The sequence below is a fragment of the Anguilla anguilla genome, chromosome 6 (assembly GCF_013347855.1).
Source record: "Anguilla anguilla isolate fAngAng1 chromosome 6, fAngAng1.pri, whole genome shotgun sequence".
Classification (NCBI taxonomy): domain Eukaryota; kingdom Metazoa; phylum Chordata; class Actinopteri; order Anguilliformes; family Anguillidae; genus Anguilla; species Anguilla anguilla.
Window position 1 is genome coordinate 7,347,330 of NC_049206.1, and position 16,793 is coordinate 7,364,122.

A 16,793-nucleotide genomic window follows, 5' to 3' on the forward strand; every position below is an offset into this window, starting at 1 on the left:
TCACACCGCAAAAACCAAAATCTGTCTTCGGTTTGAGATTTGAACCTCAGGTTCCAACTCACTTTGATCATCGTTAAAGATCCCGTGCAGCTTATCGGAAAGAGGTGTCCTGGAGAAGAAGTTGTGCAAATATCTATTGAATTGATCTAGCTGTTTAATTTCTGTGTTTCTAATTACCAGAAATGTACTGGTTCCGTTGGAGTAGCCTTCGTTTCACCTTTGGGGGAGACATGCTGCTGGACCACCTACTCTTGAATAGTCTTGAAACGTCAAGTCTCACAAGTAGTTGAGGGACTAGTTCATGTGAAAATATAGGGGGTGAAATATCTCCCTGTCTCCCCCCACACTTATGTGTATGACTGGTTCCAACTTTTGAAAAGCAGCACAAGTCAGAAAAATACTCCTGAATTGCTATGGTTAAAAAAAGGAACAAAAAAACCCAACTGTTTAAATAATCAGCATTTGATTGACATTTTGGATAAGGGAATGAGTCAGTATAATCATAATGGCAATACAGATAGGGAATTATCCACTGTATTCAAGCACCTTCAATGACTCACCTCGACCTTCCTGGGTAACATCCAGTGCTTGACGGTGTCCGCGGTGATGTCATTGGCCAGCACCACTGGGTCACTCAAGGCCACAATGCATGTTGGGTAGCAGACTGCACCTGCAGTGTTGCAAAAAGCAAGCGCTCCTTTTTTCCTCCGCTCATTTACATGCGTTGAATAAATTCATGAGCAAACAGCAGAACACCACCCAAGCTTGAAACCAGCCGTTTGTGGTCAAGCAACACTGGCAGCCAAGCCTAGAAAGTCTTCCAGCACCTGCTACCTGCTTCTGCCATACTGCATTTCCCTGGGCGAGGCTCACTTTCCTTGGAAATGAATAGAAGCTTTACTCTAATCGACTCTGGACAACACCGTAAAAAAAAGAGCAATTTGCAAACAAAGGATTTGAAAAATGAAATGACAAGGAGTGAGCCTGCATACTTCGACCATAAAGTTTTTATTTATTTTATTTTTTCTCAGAAGGAAGGGTGAAGCAATCACAGACATTGCAGAGGTACAGTAAATGAGAAAAATCACCTCAGTGCATTGCCCCACAGGAATTTATTAACCTACGCTTGAGATAAAACATACCCCCCCTTGAAATATTATTGCGCCATGTCCTACTTATTTTATCAAAATCTATGAGGACACAGTATTTATGATTTACTAACTCTGTCTCAGTTTCTTGTAAGGAATTGGAAAACAAACAAAAAAATAAAAACTCAAAAGCTGGAAGATTTGGAAGAGGTCTTAATGCCGACCAGCGTGAAGGATTTTCACTAAGGTCAGGTATGCACACTCACCCACGGCGAGGCCCTCATCGCAGGTGTACTCCACCAGATTGAGGTCGGGGGGAGGCGGGCACGACCCCTGGAGCCTCCTGCACATCTCAAACTCCTCCGTCCAGGAGCCGTCTTTGGAGCAGCGGATGGTCTGCTGTTGGAGGAGGAGGAGAGAAACTATCTCAGTTCTCATTTTTTTTGAGAGCACGGTTAGCACAAGGTCAGCTCTGTCTCTGGGTGTGCGGAAGGTTCTAGAACGGGCTCCTTACAGACTCCCGCCCCAGACGCCTGCAGGCTGTGCTGGCCCTTCGGTGCGTTTCAGCGATTATGCGGTCGGCTAGAGAAACCGCGCGCCTCGTTTCCAAAGTCTAACCTGGCTGCTGATGGAAACCACAGTGTGTCCCTTCAGGAGTTTGACACCCCTGCACTAGAACTTTTAGTTTTGAGCTGATCAGTTTTAGTTTGAGTTTTTTTTAGATTTAGTTTTGAGCTGATCATTAAACTGGCAACAGCAATCGGAGACCAGGACTTTATCTGCATCATATATGTACTGTGACAGAACGCACATGAACAGTCACAGGTCATTTACCGTATGAAGCAAACAGCTGCTGCACAGGTTTTGAAAGATTAATGTGTCACAGTGGGATACCAGTCTTGTGCTCTTGTCTGTGATGTTCGCCTGCCTTGCTGAACGACTAGTTCCCAAAAAAAACAAAAATAGCACGTCTTTGTGCTGTAAAGGACAGAAGTGTGACAGAAATCAGAGGCCTTTATTTACTCGTGTTTTTATAATCGGGCGAGGCTAACTCCTAGCCACAAATTAAGTTTGGTAAAGTAAAGCCGGTAACTTCTAGACGTAGATTGTTTGAATGGACCCCAACATTCCTCAGCTGTTACAAAAGGCATAATGTAACCTCCACTGGCACTGTGCGATAGAAAAGGTTGTGTCATCTTTTCCTCCCACCATTCCTCTCTCTCTCGAGGCAGACAGGTACAGGCTGATGCCATTTTTCACACGTTTAAGAGAATGAAATGTTGATGAGGGAGCCCCAAAGCTCTGCTGTGTTTCACACTGACAAAAATGTCAGCATCCTTCTCCGGTTCCCCAAGTAATACCATTTAACTTGAATCGTTCAAATCAACGTCTGCTATTTTCCACTCCTTTTTTTTTCCATTCGCTGACTTTCATCAACAAAATCAGCTTGGCTTTGTGCTACGAGCCACCACGAAACACATTAAATATGAGAATCTACATGAAAGGTATTTCCTCAGCTTCCTGGATGCACTGACAGCTGCCAATTGCGTACATGCTCAATGTCATTACCTGTGACAGGGGTGGTATGACAGTGGGCTTTTGAGGGAGCGTTAGCATTCTGATTGGCTCCCCTCGGCAGAGACATTAGAACACCGGCTAAAGAATGAGGTCGTCACGGCGATTCCGATCTCACCTTCTCGGCGAGGTCAGGACAGTGAAGGGTGCAGAGGCTGTCGAACTCCAGGCCTTTGGTGCAGGTGTACATGCCCTCGAACATGGCCGGGGGGGAGGGGCAGGACACGGACTCACAGCCCCCCTCTTCCCACTGACCCCCCTCCAGGCACTCCACCTTCAGGAACTTCCTGTGTGCGCAGTACATCTCATCGCAGTACACAACCGTGATACGGTTCTCCACCGAATCCACAGTGGCGTCATTCAGCTTTTAAAAGTTATCATCACAGGAGATGTTGATATAAATATTATACTGAAGCAAGGATGAGGTATCTGATCAAACGTATTTATTTGTGTATTTATTCGTTTATTCATTCATTTTTTCTGAGCTTAGAAAATGATGCCATATTTTGGTGTGGGTTACTTTATAGATACAGAAATCAATCAGAAACAATTAGAATCAATCAGCAAAAAGCTCTGGGCGTTACATAATTTGAGTTGAGCATACGGGTTGGACATGGAAATGTTTTTCCATATCCCAGCAAAATGAAAAGTGTATAAACACATCAAAGGTTGTAATAAACAAGAATAGCATTGCATCCCTGGTAGCGTAACTTACTTCACTTCACATGTAAAAAAAAAAAAAAAAAAAAGAACTCACTTCTTTGGTTTTTTGCTAAGGCTGCCGGTCACGTAGTAGCCCGGCTTGCATTTGTATCGGCAGACGGTGCCCACGTCGTGCCCGCGTCCCTCGCACTGCGGCACCAGCAGCTTGGCGTTGGGCACGGTGGGCGGCTCCGGGCATTCGATCTTGCAGTAGGCCTCGGGGAAGGACCACATGCCGTCCTCCAGGCACGCCAACCAGTTCCTCGCGCCTGCGACGACGCAAAAGACCCGCATTAGCACGCGATCACACCCCCATTAACGCAGCCTCTCACACGCAACAGTTTAACCCCCGGCAACCATCGTCAGGAACGTGTAATTATTTTGCTGACACAGCGCAGGTGTTTGTGACATCGTCTGATTGAGAGAGACCATATGGGGCTTCACGGCAAGGTGGTAGTCGTTTCTTTAAGTACGCATGACGGTCACAGAGTGCATTCAGCCAAATGATCCCAAAGCTCAGAGACAGCAGGTGGAGGTGAGTATAGCAGCAGGCTTAAGAATCCATTTTAACCCAAAAGGCACTGCCAGGTGTATGATTTAAAAGCGCCGTCCTTAAATAATTCAGTAATGTAAGGGCTTGATGGCATAACTCATGAGAAACAGGGCAATTTAATTTATGTCTGTTTGTGCCTAATCCTTGTATGGTCACATTCTCTTTCATGACCAGGCCACTATTGTGTGTTAACAGCCAGTTAATGACTGAGAGCTGAGAGTTTTTAAAAGGGTTGGGGAACATACACTTAAACATATGTGTTTATATACTGGACGGTTGCCACGGGCTACAGGTTGTAAGGTACTTTTTTATTGGAATCATGGTAGTGATTTATACATCTAATTATAACATTTCTGAAAGTTGTGTACAAATTTTAATGCTCTATAAAATATAATGACTCATACACAGGGCTTCAGACAGCAAAGGGTTTCGAACGCTCGTGTAATCTTAAAAGGATTGTGCAATTAAAAACGTTGCTGTACATGAGCTGTTTTATTTGGGCACCTTGCCAAATTCTTTGCCAAATTTACGATGACTTTTTTCACCCATACTTCAAGCTGCACTTCAAAAACCAACTGAAATGAAGGCAACAATGATTTGTTAGTTTGTTCTTGTTGGCAGTAATAAATTATCATGTAAGATCACAACTTCAAGTTAAAATGTAATTGTAACTTGAAAGAATAATGAAGAGATGTGAAGAACAGGAAACCAATCACACTTCTAACATTTTATTAGCAGTGCTAATTCTTCATAGCCTTGGTGACTGATGGGGGACTTGAACATGCCTCATGCCACAAAACTTATAATACAAGCTTATGATACATATGCAGGCCTTAAGGCAGAGCTGCCCAACCCTGGTCCTGAAGATCTACCTGTAGGTTTTCATTTGAACCCTAATTTAGCACACCCGATTCAGCTGAACAGTAGCTCAAGGAGATCTCAAACTGTTGACTGATGTGCACTGTTAGGGTTGGAGTGAAAACCTGCAGGATGGTAGGGGTCTACAATCTAAGAAACTAATCTAAGAACACAGTAAAATCAAATAAGCAGTTTGACATGAGACAAAATGATAGAATGAGATGAAAATGACAGTGGCAGTGCAACTAATGCTCCTGTACAGAGTGGGATCCACTTGATGAGGTAATAACGAGAGAAGAACGGAGGAGGGGGAAAAAAAAAAAAAAGGAAAAGAAAGTAATGGAATACTGAAGAGCAGTCCTGGATTCATGGGAGGTTCGCTATGCGGGACAGCAAGCCAAATCCGGGCCTTCGGGGGAAAGCCGGAGACCTTTTCGGGAACCCCGCTAGCTCGCGGGGGGAGGAAGTCCTGGCCAGCGCACGACTGCTGTTTGCCGGTTCACAGGAACTCCGGTGAACCTGCGCGGCGCGGAGTGTATGAGGCCGCGTCGCCACGGCAACTCGTTTTCGAACGACGCGATTGGCTGCTGCTTTGAGCTAGCAGCGCTAGTCACTTGCCACTTCCCAAAAATAACAATTAATTAATTTATTTTTAAAACATTTAATAGGGATCCCTTTGAAAGCCTAACATACGGAAATCGAAGACAGCTGCAGCAAATTCTGAGGATCGACCTTGAGAACTAAATTTTGTGTGCAGCCCACAGCCATCATATGGGTGGACCAACCAACCAGACTTGGTGCTCCATTTTAGATATCACTGTTGTCTAAAATGGTTAATTATTCAAGGAAAAAAAAAACCAACTCTAGGCGTGCTACAAATGTATCGCTAATCCATCCCTGTGAGGCCCTCTGAAAGACCAGCCGGTCTTGTTTGCGTCTCTGGCGTGCCGACCACACGTCAGCACGTTCGTCCTCAGCGCCCAACAACGGCCTAGCCCAGCGTCAAATCGGTCGCTCGCGTTTTCTCCTCCTCTCTACCTGCGAGCCACCGCCTCCCGTGGGGTCTTCCTGTCTGCGGAGGGGGGAGCGGGTCGCCCCCGCCCCCCCGCTGGCGCGACCCCGCAAACCACCGCCAGGGAGCCGCGGTGCCCGCCGGCCCCGACTACACGCCCTCGCAAACCGCCACCTCGGCCCGCCCTCCAGCGCCAGGCCTGGCCTCCTCGGTCTCTGGAACCAGCTTAGCGACGAAGCATCGCGGTCGGTCGTGTGCTTGTTTGTTTTCTTTGATTTTAAAAAAAGCCTGGTGTTTTTTTTTTTTTTTGTTTGTTTTTTTCTTTCTCAATAACACATGTCGTGCCAGGGGTTGGTGATGTGTTTAGGATTCGGACCAGGAACCTTCTGTGGAAATGTACATTAATAGCAGCACTGCAAACACAGACACCTAGGAGATCACGTGACTGAACCTCAGCTCAGCTGAACCTCTTTAGCCTTAGTCCTCTTTCCTAACTCCATGCTTTTCTTTGGTGGCTACCCTTTTAGTGCTGTTACGGCCCATTAATATTTCATCTGAGATGTCTCCCCATCAGCGGAAACACTGTTTTTCAGGGGGCCTGTTCACCTCTGGAGGAGCAGAAACAAGCTGACTTGCCTCAGGGGTCTGCAGACTCAGCTGCTGAAGACAGAGGGCACTGACCTGATGGGGGCGGGCACGGAGACAAGTAGCTACTCAATTTAAACCCAGCAGAAAATACCTCCGCATGCAGAATGCACCCAGCCAACTGCTCATCCCAAAAAAGAAGGCCGTTTCAGGACTAGAAATACGGTCTGAAAATGGTCTGAATTTGGAAGCAGCAGACCTAAAGAAATAATTACACCGACTGGGTAAAATGAACCCTTACATAAATGGAATAAACTATATAGCGAAATATATTGTCAAAATGTTGACTTCTTGGAAAATGTCACAATGAATAATTTTCACACCAAAGATTTTTAAAATATATACTTCAATTTCTGAGGCAATACGTTTCCCATGCATTGAGAAATGTTGTCACATCTTGCTAATATAATTTCCTTTCAATACATTGCAGTATACCGTCCTTCTGTGGAGGAAATGCCCGCTCACCCTGTAGTTTGGCAGGGGTCCTGCAGGTGAAGGAGCACTTCTTTCCGAACGTGGTGCCATCGGGGCAGGAGAAGGAGGCGAAGTAGATGTGGGACTGGTCCGGGAAGCCGCAGTCGATGGGATGGCAGGTCAGGACCCTGTCCCATGCCCCGTGCACACACTCCAGCTCAGCCTTCTTCTGAAGGGAGCGAGAGGGAAACAGCAGGGTCAGAATGGCTGTCTCTGATTGTGACATCAGCACGTGTCCATTTGTGACATCAGCACACCTCTGTTTGTGACATAAGCACATCTCCGTTTGTGACATCAGCACAGAACTGCTGAGCTACAGAATCACCGAGCTGCTCTGGCTTTACAATATTAAGCAGAAGTTTTCTGGATTCCGTATAGCACACAGCACACACAAAATAACTTTTTTAACTTTTCAAATTACTTCCCAAATCAAATCACTGTCAAAAGTTTTTATTTAATTTATGACCAAATAGAGGAAAATTAGAGCGCTACTGTGCAGGTAAAAGTTCAAAGTGGTTCGTTTGAAATTTGAAATGAATCCAGTAAAGGCCCAGTTAAAAATATTCCAGTGCAATTGTCTTTGTCCTTGGATGACCGTGCTGAGGCGAGGGAAATGTTTTGAGTAAGCGGAATTGACAGTCAAATCTCACATTATTAGATCTGACATCCACTGCGTATAGTTTCGGGCAAATACCTGACAACAGTACAAAACCTAGAGATATTAAATAGCGGACACTAAGCCGCATTCAAGACTTCCAGGGAGGATTGGTAGGGAATATGATGTAGCCTTCTAGGTTCTTCTGGCCCAAGTATGTAGTAACTGATATGCATAGAACCATAAAAGATTGTTCAAGGTTAACAATCCTGAGTTTTCCATTGTGTATGGCCTGACATCAGTACCATAGATTTACAGGGATTAGCTGAGTTGTTTGAACGAACACATTTGTAATACTTAAGGCAGCGCTCCCAAAGCCGTGGTTCTGGAGAGTCACGAAGTTCAGCTGCTCTTCGTTTTCACCTTAAAATTATAAATGAGCTTACGGCGAAGCGGTCGGGGGATGGATTACGCGTGACGCAGACGCGCTTCTCTGCCAGTACCTGTTTGGGAGGCAGGCTCCTGCCGCTCAGAACGCTGAGGGCGTAACCTTGGTGACAGAGCACGGAGCAGTGGGGGGCCCCGGGCCCCGAGTCGCAGGTGACCGCCCCGTGCTCCAGCTGCGGCGGGCTGCAGGCGTCCACGCTGCACGGCCTGCGCACACACCTGCAGAGAGAGAGAGAGAGAGAGAGAGAGCAGGGAGGACAGAGAGAGGGAGAGAGAGAGGGGAAAAGAGAGAGAGAGCAGGGAGGACAGAGAGAGGGAGAGAGAGCGAGAGAGGGGAAAAGAAAGAGAGAGAGAGAGAACAGAGAGAGAAAGAGAGGGATAGAGATAGAGAGCGATACAGAGAGAGAGGGATAGAGAGACATAGAGAGAGACAGAGAGAGAAAGGGAGAGACAGAGAGAGAAAGGGATAGACAGACAGAGAGAGAGGGATAGAGAGAAAAACAGAGATAGGGATAGAGAGAGAGAAGGAGGGATAGAGAGAGGGATAGAAAGACAAAGAGAAAGAGAGGGATATATAGACAGAGAGAGGGAGAGAGAGAGACAGAAAGAGAGGGATAGAGACAGCAATACAGAGAGAGAGAGGGATAGAGAAAGGGATAGAGAGACAGAGAGAGGGATAGAGAGAGAAACAGAGTGAGATAGGGATACAGAGAGAGAGGGAGGGATAGAGAGAGGGATAGAAAGACAGACACAGAGAAAGAGAGGGATATATAGACAGAGAGGGAGAGAGGGCGAGAGAGAGACAGAAAGAGAGGGATAGAGACAGCAATACAGAGAGAGAGAGGGATAGAGAGAGAGGGCATCAGACAGACAGAGGGGGAGTGCGCCTGACTGCCCTGGACCGCGCTCTGGCTTTTCCGCGGCAGGTTTTCCACTCAAGTCGTTTCGGGGAACTGCTGGGCGGGAGTCAGAATCCCCCCCGGCCCCGCGGCAGTTCCCCCGTTTCTGGTTTGGTATTACACACTCGCAGGCGCGATACCAAACGGGGCCCGCGCGCGCCAGGGAAGCAGGGGCTTCGCTCCGCTTTGCGTGGTCATGTGACCGCGTGACCGTGTGACCGCGCGGCTCGGCGAAGAACAGGCGCTGAAACGAATGCCTGCATCGCACGTTTACGGGCTCCCACCCCGCCCTGCTTACATTTCATAATGCCGTGCGGCTTCTTTTTTTTTTCCAACTGTGCAAAATCCCCCCCCCCCCCCCCCCCCCCCCAAATAAAAACAAAAACCCAGCTGAACGTGATGACAGCAAGCTCAGCCTGTGATCTTAAAGGGCTATGCTAGAGCAGAGCCATGGGAGTGTTAATTAAATTCTAACAGGGTTTAAATGAGGTTGTTGAAGTCTACTGTGAAAGAAATTCATTTCTCAGAGTTGATTTAAAGTGAAAATTCATATTCCGATGATAATGCAGCAGTTGTTAAAAATGAATTTTTTCTTATGAGGTTATAATATGGGTGTTGTGTTGCAATGGATATCGTGCCTTTGAATCATGCAAGTGGCAGTATGCTGTCAGACTGAGTGTGATTATGTGTCACTAGGTGTGCAGTATTAAAACTGAAATAAGGTAGTGTGCAAGTGGTTTTACTAGTGAAAGTGACTGTTGGTTTCAGAAGTGTGTGTGCGTGCGCGTGTGTGTGTGTGCGTGCAGTAGCCGATGTAAGAATGTATGTATATGCATGTGTGCAATAGGGTATGCGTCAGTGTTTGTGTGTGTGAGTGTGAGAGAGAGAGAGAGTGTGGGTGTGTGTGCGTAAGAGTGTGCGGCAGTGTGTGTGTGTCCGTGTGTAAGAGTGTGTGTGGTGTGTGTGGTGTGTGTGTGTAAGAGCGTGTGGTGTGTGTGTGTGTGGTGTGTGTGTGTGTAAGAGCGTGTGGTAGTGTGTGTGTGTGTGTGTGTGTGGTGTGTGTAAGAGCGTGTGGCAGTGTGTGTGTGTGTGTGTGTGTGTGTGGTGTGTGTAAGAGCGTGTGGCAGTGTGTGTGTGGTGTGTGTGTGTAAGAGCGTGTGGTGTGTGTGTGTGTGGTGTGTGTGTGTAAGAGCGTGTGGTAGTGTGTGTGTGTGTGTGTAAGAGCGTGTGGTGTGTGTGTGTGTGTGTGTGTGTGGTGTGTGTGTAAGAGCGTGTGGCAGTGTGTGTGTGGTGTGTGTAAGAGCGTGTGGTAGTCCTGTAAGACCCCACCCTCAGCGCACCCGGTCAGGGCGAAGGCGCTGAAGTGACAGGACGTGCGGAGCGCAACGCCCGTCACCGCCACCAGGGGGGACGAGAAGTTGAGGAGCACGGCGGCCGTCAGGAAGAAGGGCAGGCTGAGGTTATGCGTCACGTTCACCACCAGGGGGTTGCGCTGGCACGACAGCTCGTGGGAGCCTGGAGGCGGACACACAAAGACCGAGTCAGAGTGCAGAACTAACTACACCCGAAAAACTACAGGTCAAAGCCTGTGAGCGGTCCATCACATGAACAGACAAAATGAGATGAGGTAAGGAAACAAATGTGTGTGTGTGTGTGTGTGTGTGGAGGTGTGCGGCTGTGCGTGTGCTTGTATGTGTGTATGTTGCCTGTTAATTAAGAGTAAATTATGCGACAACAATATCAATCTGTGCACATCTTGTTGTACATCTTGTTTACTTCAACTTGACTGAAATTAAAGATATGGCAGCAGAAGATAATCCATTTATTTATTTATTGTTTCCCAAGGCAGCTCCGTGAACGATCAGTGATCATTTCGCCCCACAGGGCTCCACATGGAGAGGACGGTTTTGGGGGCGAGGGGTGGGGCGAGGGGTGGGCCTCGTACCCAGAGAATGGTTCCTGCCAGCGGTGTCGCTGAGCTGGACGGTGACCTCCCTCCGGCACTGCTCCCCTAGCCAGGACCCGTCTGAGGACAGGTAGACGATCACCGATGCTGCCACTCCGGGGCGGCTGAACTCCACCTGCACACAGCCGATAGACGATCTGCGTTATTTCAAGACTGCTAGAACTCAGCCATTGAAGCCTAATCTCCAGTTCAACTCCTATTATGACCACTTATGTGGTTGACCAGTAAACCAGTGGTTTTCCTCATAATTACCCCTTTTTACATTAAATGTATAGTATCTATCCTTTTATTTATTTTTATTTCATATTTTAGTCCTGGTAAGGTACATCGTACTGGCTTCTGTTAATACTGCATGATGAAAATTATGGTACTTAAATTAATGTTATTGCTGCTACTACTACTCCTACTACCTTTTATAATAGTAGTAATAATAATAATAATAATAATAATAATAATAACATACCTTCAGCCACACGGAGTGCTCCTGGTCATAGTGACTGTAACCGTGGGACTGAGCAGTGCATGGATACCAAGCGTAGCGCGACAGCCCATCATTCATGTCCATGTACTGCGACCTGCACACCTTTAAAAAGACGACCAAACAAAGCCATTACTCCACTCTATCCATCCAACCGTCTATATCATTCTGCTCAGGGTCACAGGGGGTGCTGGAGCCTGTCCCAGCATGCATTGAGAGGCTCATCCTGATCAGGGTGAGGGTGGGGGTTGGGGTGGGGCGAGGGCGTTGGAGCCTGTCCAGCATGTACTGGGCAAGAGACAGGAATACACCCTGGTGGACAGGTCGCCAATCTATCGATTTACTACTGTCAGTACTATTTTATATGAAATATGCTAATGCGTTTCTTACTTTTTCCCATGGATTAAGGGAATACAACAGCATTACAGTGTGTCCACTTGATCAATGATAATTTAATCATTTAGTAATTAATGAGAGTCATATAAAAAGCATATAAAAATACCAACATTGAATTTTTGACCCTCGTACATGTAAATAGTGGAACAGTAGTGCCATCCTCACAGCAAGATGACTTGCTCTGAACACAGTAGCTTCACTGCTTGGTGAGAGAACTGGAATAGTAATAGTCTAAATCATTGTATCATAAAAAATTTTCATTACTGTATTAAAATTTACCCTCTGGATGCACCCCTTTACCACGCTGTTCCGAAAATAAAAAGGCAACTTGTCGAAAGACCAGTGGAATGCCAAAAGGAAACTGTGATGTCACCCCAAATGTTTGGATGATCAATCACTACTGCACCTAAAGCCAAAAGAAGGCCGGTAAATTTATTGCAGATTAACATGGGGGAGTGAACAGTGTTGCTGGAGTTTTCCTGTAAGTGTATTTCATTTATTTTATTTTTTTTTTCAAATTCTGAAATTTTTATAATCCTTCTGTGGAATTGACACATAAAAATGATCGTGGACGCGATTTGGGGGATTTTGGGGGTGTTCTTCCGTCCTCTTCTTGGAGAATCAATTCGTCCACCGATCTCTTTCCCCTCTTTATCTCATTCAGCTTTGAGTGCTTTGATGAGATCTTCCTCAGCTCTCTCAGTTCAGGGCAGTTAAAAATGTCCGTCTGAGAGACGGCTGGTTAGCGATGTGTTAGCTCAGCCGGAATGAGCGAGGGCCTCTCCCCCCCCCCCCCCCAGGGGCTCAGGTGTGCGTTACCTGCGCGAGAGAGGGCTCCCCGATGACCGCGGCGGCCGGACAGCGGCTCCTGTCCTGGTGCGAGGCCGAGGCGTTGGAGGCCCACTGGTCACTGAAGCCCGGGGGGGTGAAGAAGCCGCAGTCCCGCACACTGGAGCCGCGCTCGAACTCCTCGCACACGCCGTCGCCGTCGAACACGTAGCACAGGCTGGGCTGTCCTGCAGGGGGCAGCACACACTCTGTCGTTCTCAGGGCTCGGGGCTCAACACCGAGATGTACACCAGCAGGACAAGAGCAGGCTGAGAAACCTGGGCGTCTCGTCACAGCGAGGCCATCAGTGACGCCCTCACGATTGGCCTGCGGTTGGGCCTGGCAAACAACCGTGTTAACCATTTATGGTGCGAGATCACAAACGTGTGGTTAGAATGTTCTCACTGCTGGTGTCACAATCACTACTGGTAATTGAAAGTAATGGAATTCTAGAACACTGACTTGGAATTTAGAAAAATAAAAACATTCTAAAAAAAACGTACTCTTCAAGGCCCAATATTTCAGAGCTCTAATTTTTGATCATTTATAATAATTTGATGGAAAGCCCTGAAATTTAGACATTGCTGTGCAAGAGGCAGGCTTTAACAACACTGAAAATCGAAAGTGATGCAAAGAAAAGAAGATCAAATGTGAAAAACAGGAAGCGAGGCTCATATTCATTAGATATAATGAGTGAATAACTTTAGAGAGCATGCCCAACAGTGGGACATCACAGACCACCGCAAAGTAAAAAACGATTATTTTGAAAGGAGGTGTCCAACAGGCAAAGTTCAACCAAGGCAAGACATCCAACAAAAAACCATGGAAGCAATTAGGACATAGTACCCATCCGCAACTACTGATTTTGTTCACGCTGTACAAACTTTCCTTTCAATAAACAGAAGCTACACTCATTAAACACATTAGACATTTCTGAATACACCCCCTTCTGATGTGTGAAGCTGATGTCTAACTAGTCTAATTTGTTACAGGTTCTGACAGAGTATAGCTGCTATGGCAGGTGCATGTAAATAAACCATCCAATCAAACATTAAAAAAGTACATTTCAGTTCTGTGAAATGAGACATTAAAAAGTGCTCTTAAAACATACCACTGGAGTAGAGGTTAAAAATAATTATGTGAAAACGCACATCACACTTGTATGCATGCAGAATCTCTATCAGTGTAATCGTCCAGGTTCAGTGGTTTATTCGTTGGCCACAAAATACCACTGTTCAGCAGTAAGTCATGCAAAGTTGACGCTTAACAGTACTGACATCACAAATTGATGTACTGCATGGGGAATGATTATCAATTCACCCTTGCTGGAATAATGTCATAAGGTCTTCTCGACTCTTGGAGCTCATGGAGACAGCAGGAAGGCCGGATTTGATTTATCAGGGAGGCCAGGGACATATTCCAAAAGCACCAACACATCACAGTACGTGAGTGTTTTAAACCAGAAACGGCACTTAGGCCCTTAATGTGTAAGGTCACAAATGTGTGGTTAGAATTTTCTAAAATGAACACTCTAATGCTGGTGTAACGATCACTACTGGTAACTGAAAGCAGCAAAGTTCTAGAATAGTGATAATGTTGAAAAAAAAACCTACTCTTCAAGGGGTTAACTGAAAATTCAGCAGCAGAATGTTGCAGGTTTAGCAACTATTGGCCTGATTTATTAAGACCTATAGAACGTGCAAAACCTTCTAACACACGCAAAACCAATAACACAGTGTTTTTTTTGCACCAATCGTCGGTTGTGTTATTAGTTTTGTGTGCTGAAAGGTTTTCGCGTGTGCCTAAGATCTCAGTAAATCAGTCCCAATTGCATAAGTTAACTCACTGTTACCCCACCACCAACCTAACAGAGACAATATTCCCGCCCTCCACACCACGCTCTTGAAACATCTCCAAAGTCAATTTCCCAGAGCATTATAATTAAAACCGGACAGTCTCTCTATTGAAAGCGTCCCATTTCTCTTTGGGGAAACACTGCCCTGAATTTCCCACCCCCCCCCCCCCAATAAACCGCAACACGCTGTTCAACAGGAGCGCTAAATGTGGTCGCAAAGTGTTTTTCTGTGGCGCCCTGCCCAACTGGCCTCCGGCTAATTAACACTAACGAGGCTCAATCTATCACCATGGTTTCCGAGCGGGATCAGCTTTACCGGCGCCATGCGCCAATCAAAAAAATAAAGAAATAAATAAAATCAATTAAGCCCAACAAACGAAGTGTGCGAGAAGTCGAGGAAGTAAATCGTCAGGCCTCGTTAATTAGCCGGCCGTTCACACACACACGCACGCAGCTGTGTTTATGTCTTACGTTAAGTCCGGAGACGGGAGGGAAACACCGAAGAGCAACAAAAAAAAAAACCAGGAGAGCTGGGAGCCAGCGGTTTTTGTAGGAGGCGCTGGAGAGATTGATGGGCAGGATGGGTGCAGTGGGAATGTGAGGTTACGCTCTAATCCCCGCAGCGCAAGAGAGCCCAACGTTTAGCCTTCCAAATACAGTAACTGTGACATGATGAAAATGAAAAACAGAAACACGAATACGAAATTTGGTTAAAGCCTTTGCAGGTTTTTTTTTTTTGTTTTTTTTACTGGAAATGAAGACTTGGAATAGCCTATCTGTAGCTGACATCACCTCATCAGGAAATAAAAAGAAGTTGCAGCTTAACCTTATGAAATCCTGGTTCTGGAAAAAGTCAACCATTGCTGGTTACAAACGGGTATGCCATGATTATATGCACAGAGCCGGCTCTAAACAAAAAAGGTTTGGGGGTGAATATTCAGGGTGCGATGAAGATGGGGGAGGGGGGGGGACTTGGTGGTGGAGGGGGCGGGGGGGGGCAGGGGTGGTTGTTTGAACCGCATAATGACAATACTGTACCATTAAAACATATTGCAAAAAATAACCTTGAATTGTGCAGCCCAGGGATGGTTGTGCAGCCCTAAACAACTTCATAGAGTGTTTTTTTTTTACAACAGCAGCCACCTCTGAATATGTGCACTAACATATTTGAGACTGCTGTTCTTTCTCAGAATCCTGTTTTTCCAGCTATCCTTGTGATTCATTAAGGTCCAATGACACAATGTAATTCCCCTGCCATGCTGTTTTTTATATTACATTACAATCACTTTAGCAGAAGCTCCCGCCCAGAGAAACCTGTCTGGGGGGAAAAAATGTAAATACATTTCACCTAAACTTTTATTAACAATTTGACAGTGGTGTATGTCTACTTTTTATTTTTTATTTTTTTTTTAAAAAAAAAGCTTACACCAGACTTCAGCTAGAAATGATGAGGAAAATGACGGGGGGAAGAAATTAAGTAGAAGAAGGTGAAGCCTGGGATTTGATTTCACCCAAAAAGTTGTGGTGTTTATTTTTTAAATTTTTTATTTGGACTCACCTTCACAGTTGAACCCTGGCTCCATGAGGCACTTCTTCGTACAGCCGTCACCGTCCAGCAGATTCCTGTCATCACACTCCTCTTTCCTGATTGGACAGGGCCAGGGATCAAGCCAGGAAGTCTCACGCTCTCACAACCCACACACCAGGCAAATTACCAAGCGACCGACTAATCAATCAAATGACCTCAGTTCATTTAAACTCGCTGTGCATTTCAACAACGCGGAGTTCCTTAGCATGAGAACCATCAAAGGCTTTTCAGTCGACGAACTAAAGAGATCTCCGCGAGTTCACAAATGACACTGACACATTTGTTTAATTGTACCCCCGCGGTAAGCATTCCGATGGAGCACAGTAATTAATTTTTCATCGCAATTACCTGTGAGCTACACAGGAAGTGCCTTTTTCAATTAACTCCAAATTTCCATTACCCAAGAGCTAGTCCCCGAGCCGTTAGCGCGGATAATCAAAGTTGATCTAGCGGGAGGACATTTGTTCGCCCCTCTAAATTCTACTGTTAGGTCCAGACAGTTTTCAATGCCTTTACCGATAGAGATCCGTTTAAAAAAAAAAAAAAAAAATTAAAAAAAAAACTTGAACGCCAAAAGACTAATGAAAATGCTTTAGGACAGAATTTTAAGCCATTGCAATTAGCATGTTTTGTTCTGGCGTTCTAGCATGTTCTGTTCTTTCCTTTCTTGTAGCAATTAAAAACGCTGATAGCTACACTCATTACGTACGCACGCATAGTTCGCTCTTTTCACAAACCAAGCCAAGCGATGCTAAGGAAAGAAAAAAATACAAATAGATATAATTTGCATCTAGAGAAAGTGAGATGGTTGGGGTAAATGCTCAGGCACCGTTC

General features: G+C 45.8%; 1 protein-coding gene across 1 annotated transcript in view; it reads right to left on the reverse strand.

Annotated features, from left to right (window-relative positions):
• The window catches only part of pappa2 (pappalysin 2), an 80,103-nt gene that overhangs the window by 18,715 nt on the left and 44,595 nt on the right, over nt 1-16,793 (reverse strand). The window contains exons 10-20 of the mRNA XM_035421145.1: nt 15,930-16,015; nt 12,508-12,704; nt 11,278-11,397; nt 10,794-10,929; nt 10,189-10,363; nt 8,006-8,168; nt 6,899-7,076; nt 3,421-3,634; nt 2,782-2,950; nt 1,355-1,487; nt 561-670 (exon numbers count right to left, since the gene is read on the reverse strand). Of these exons, the coding sequence (XP_035277036.1) occupies nt 561-670; nt 1,355-1,487; nt 2,782-2,950; nt 3,421-3,634; nt 6,899-7,076; nt 8,006-8,168; nt 10,189-10,363; nt 10,794-10,929; nt 11,278-11,397; nt 12,508-12,704; nt 15,930-16,015 (1,681 nt within the window). The remainder of the gene's footprint in view (nt 1-560; nt 671-1,354; nt 1,488-2,781; nt 2,951-3,420; nt 3,635-6,898; nt 7,077-8,005; nt 8,169-10,188; nt 10,364-10,793; nt 10,930-11,277; nt 11,398-12,507; nt 12,705-15,929; nt 16,016-16,793) is intronic.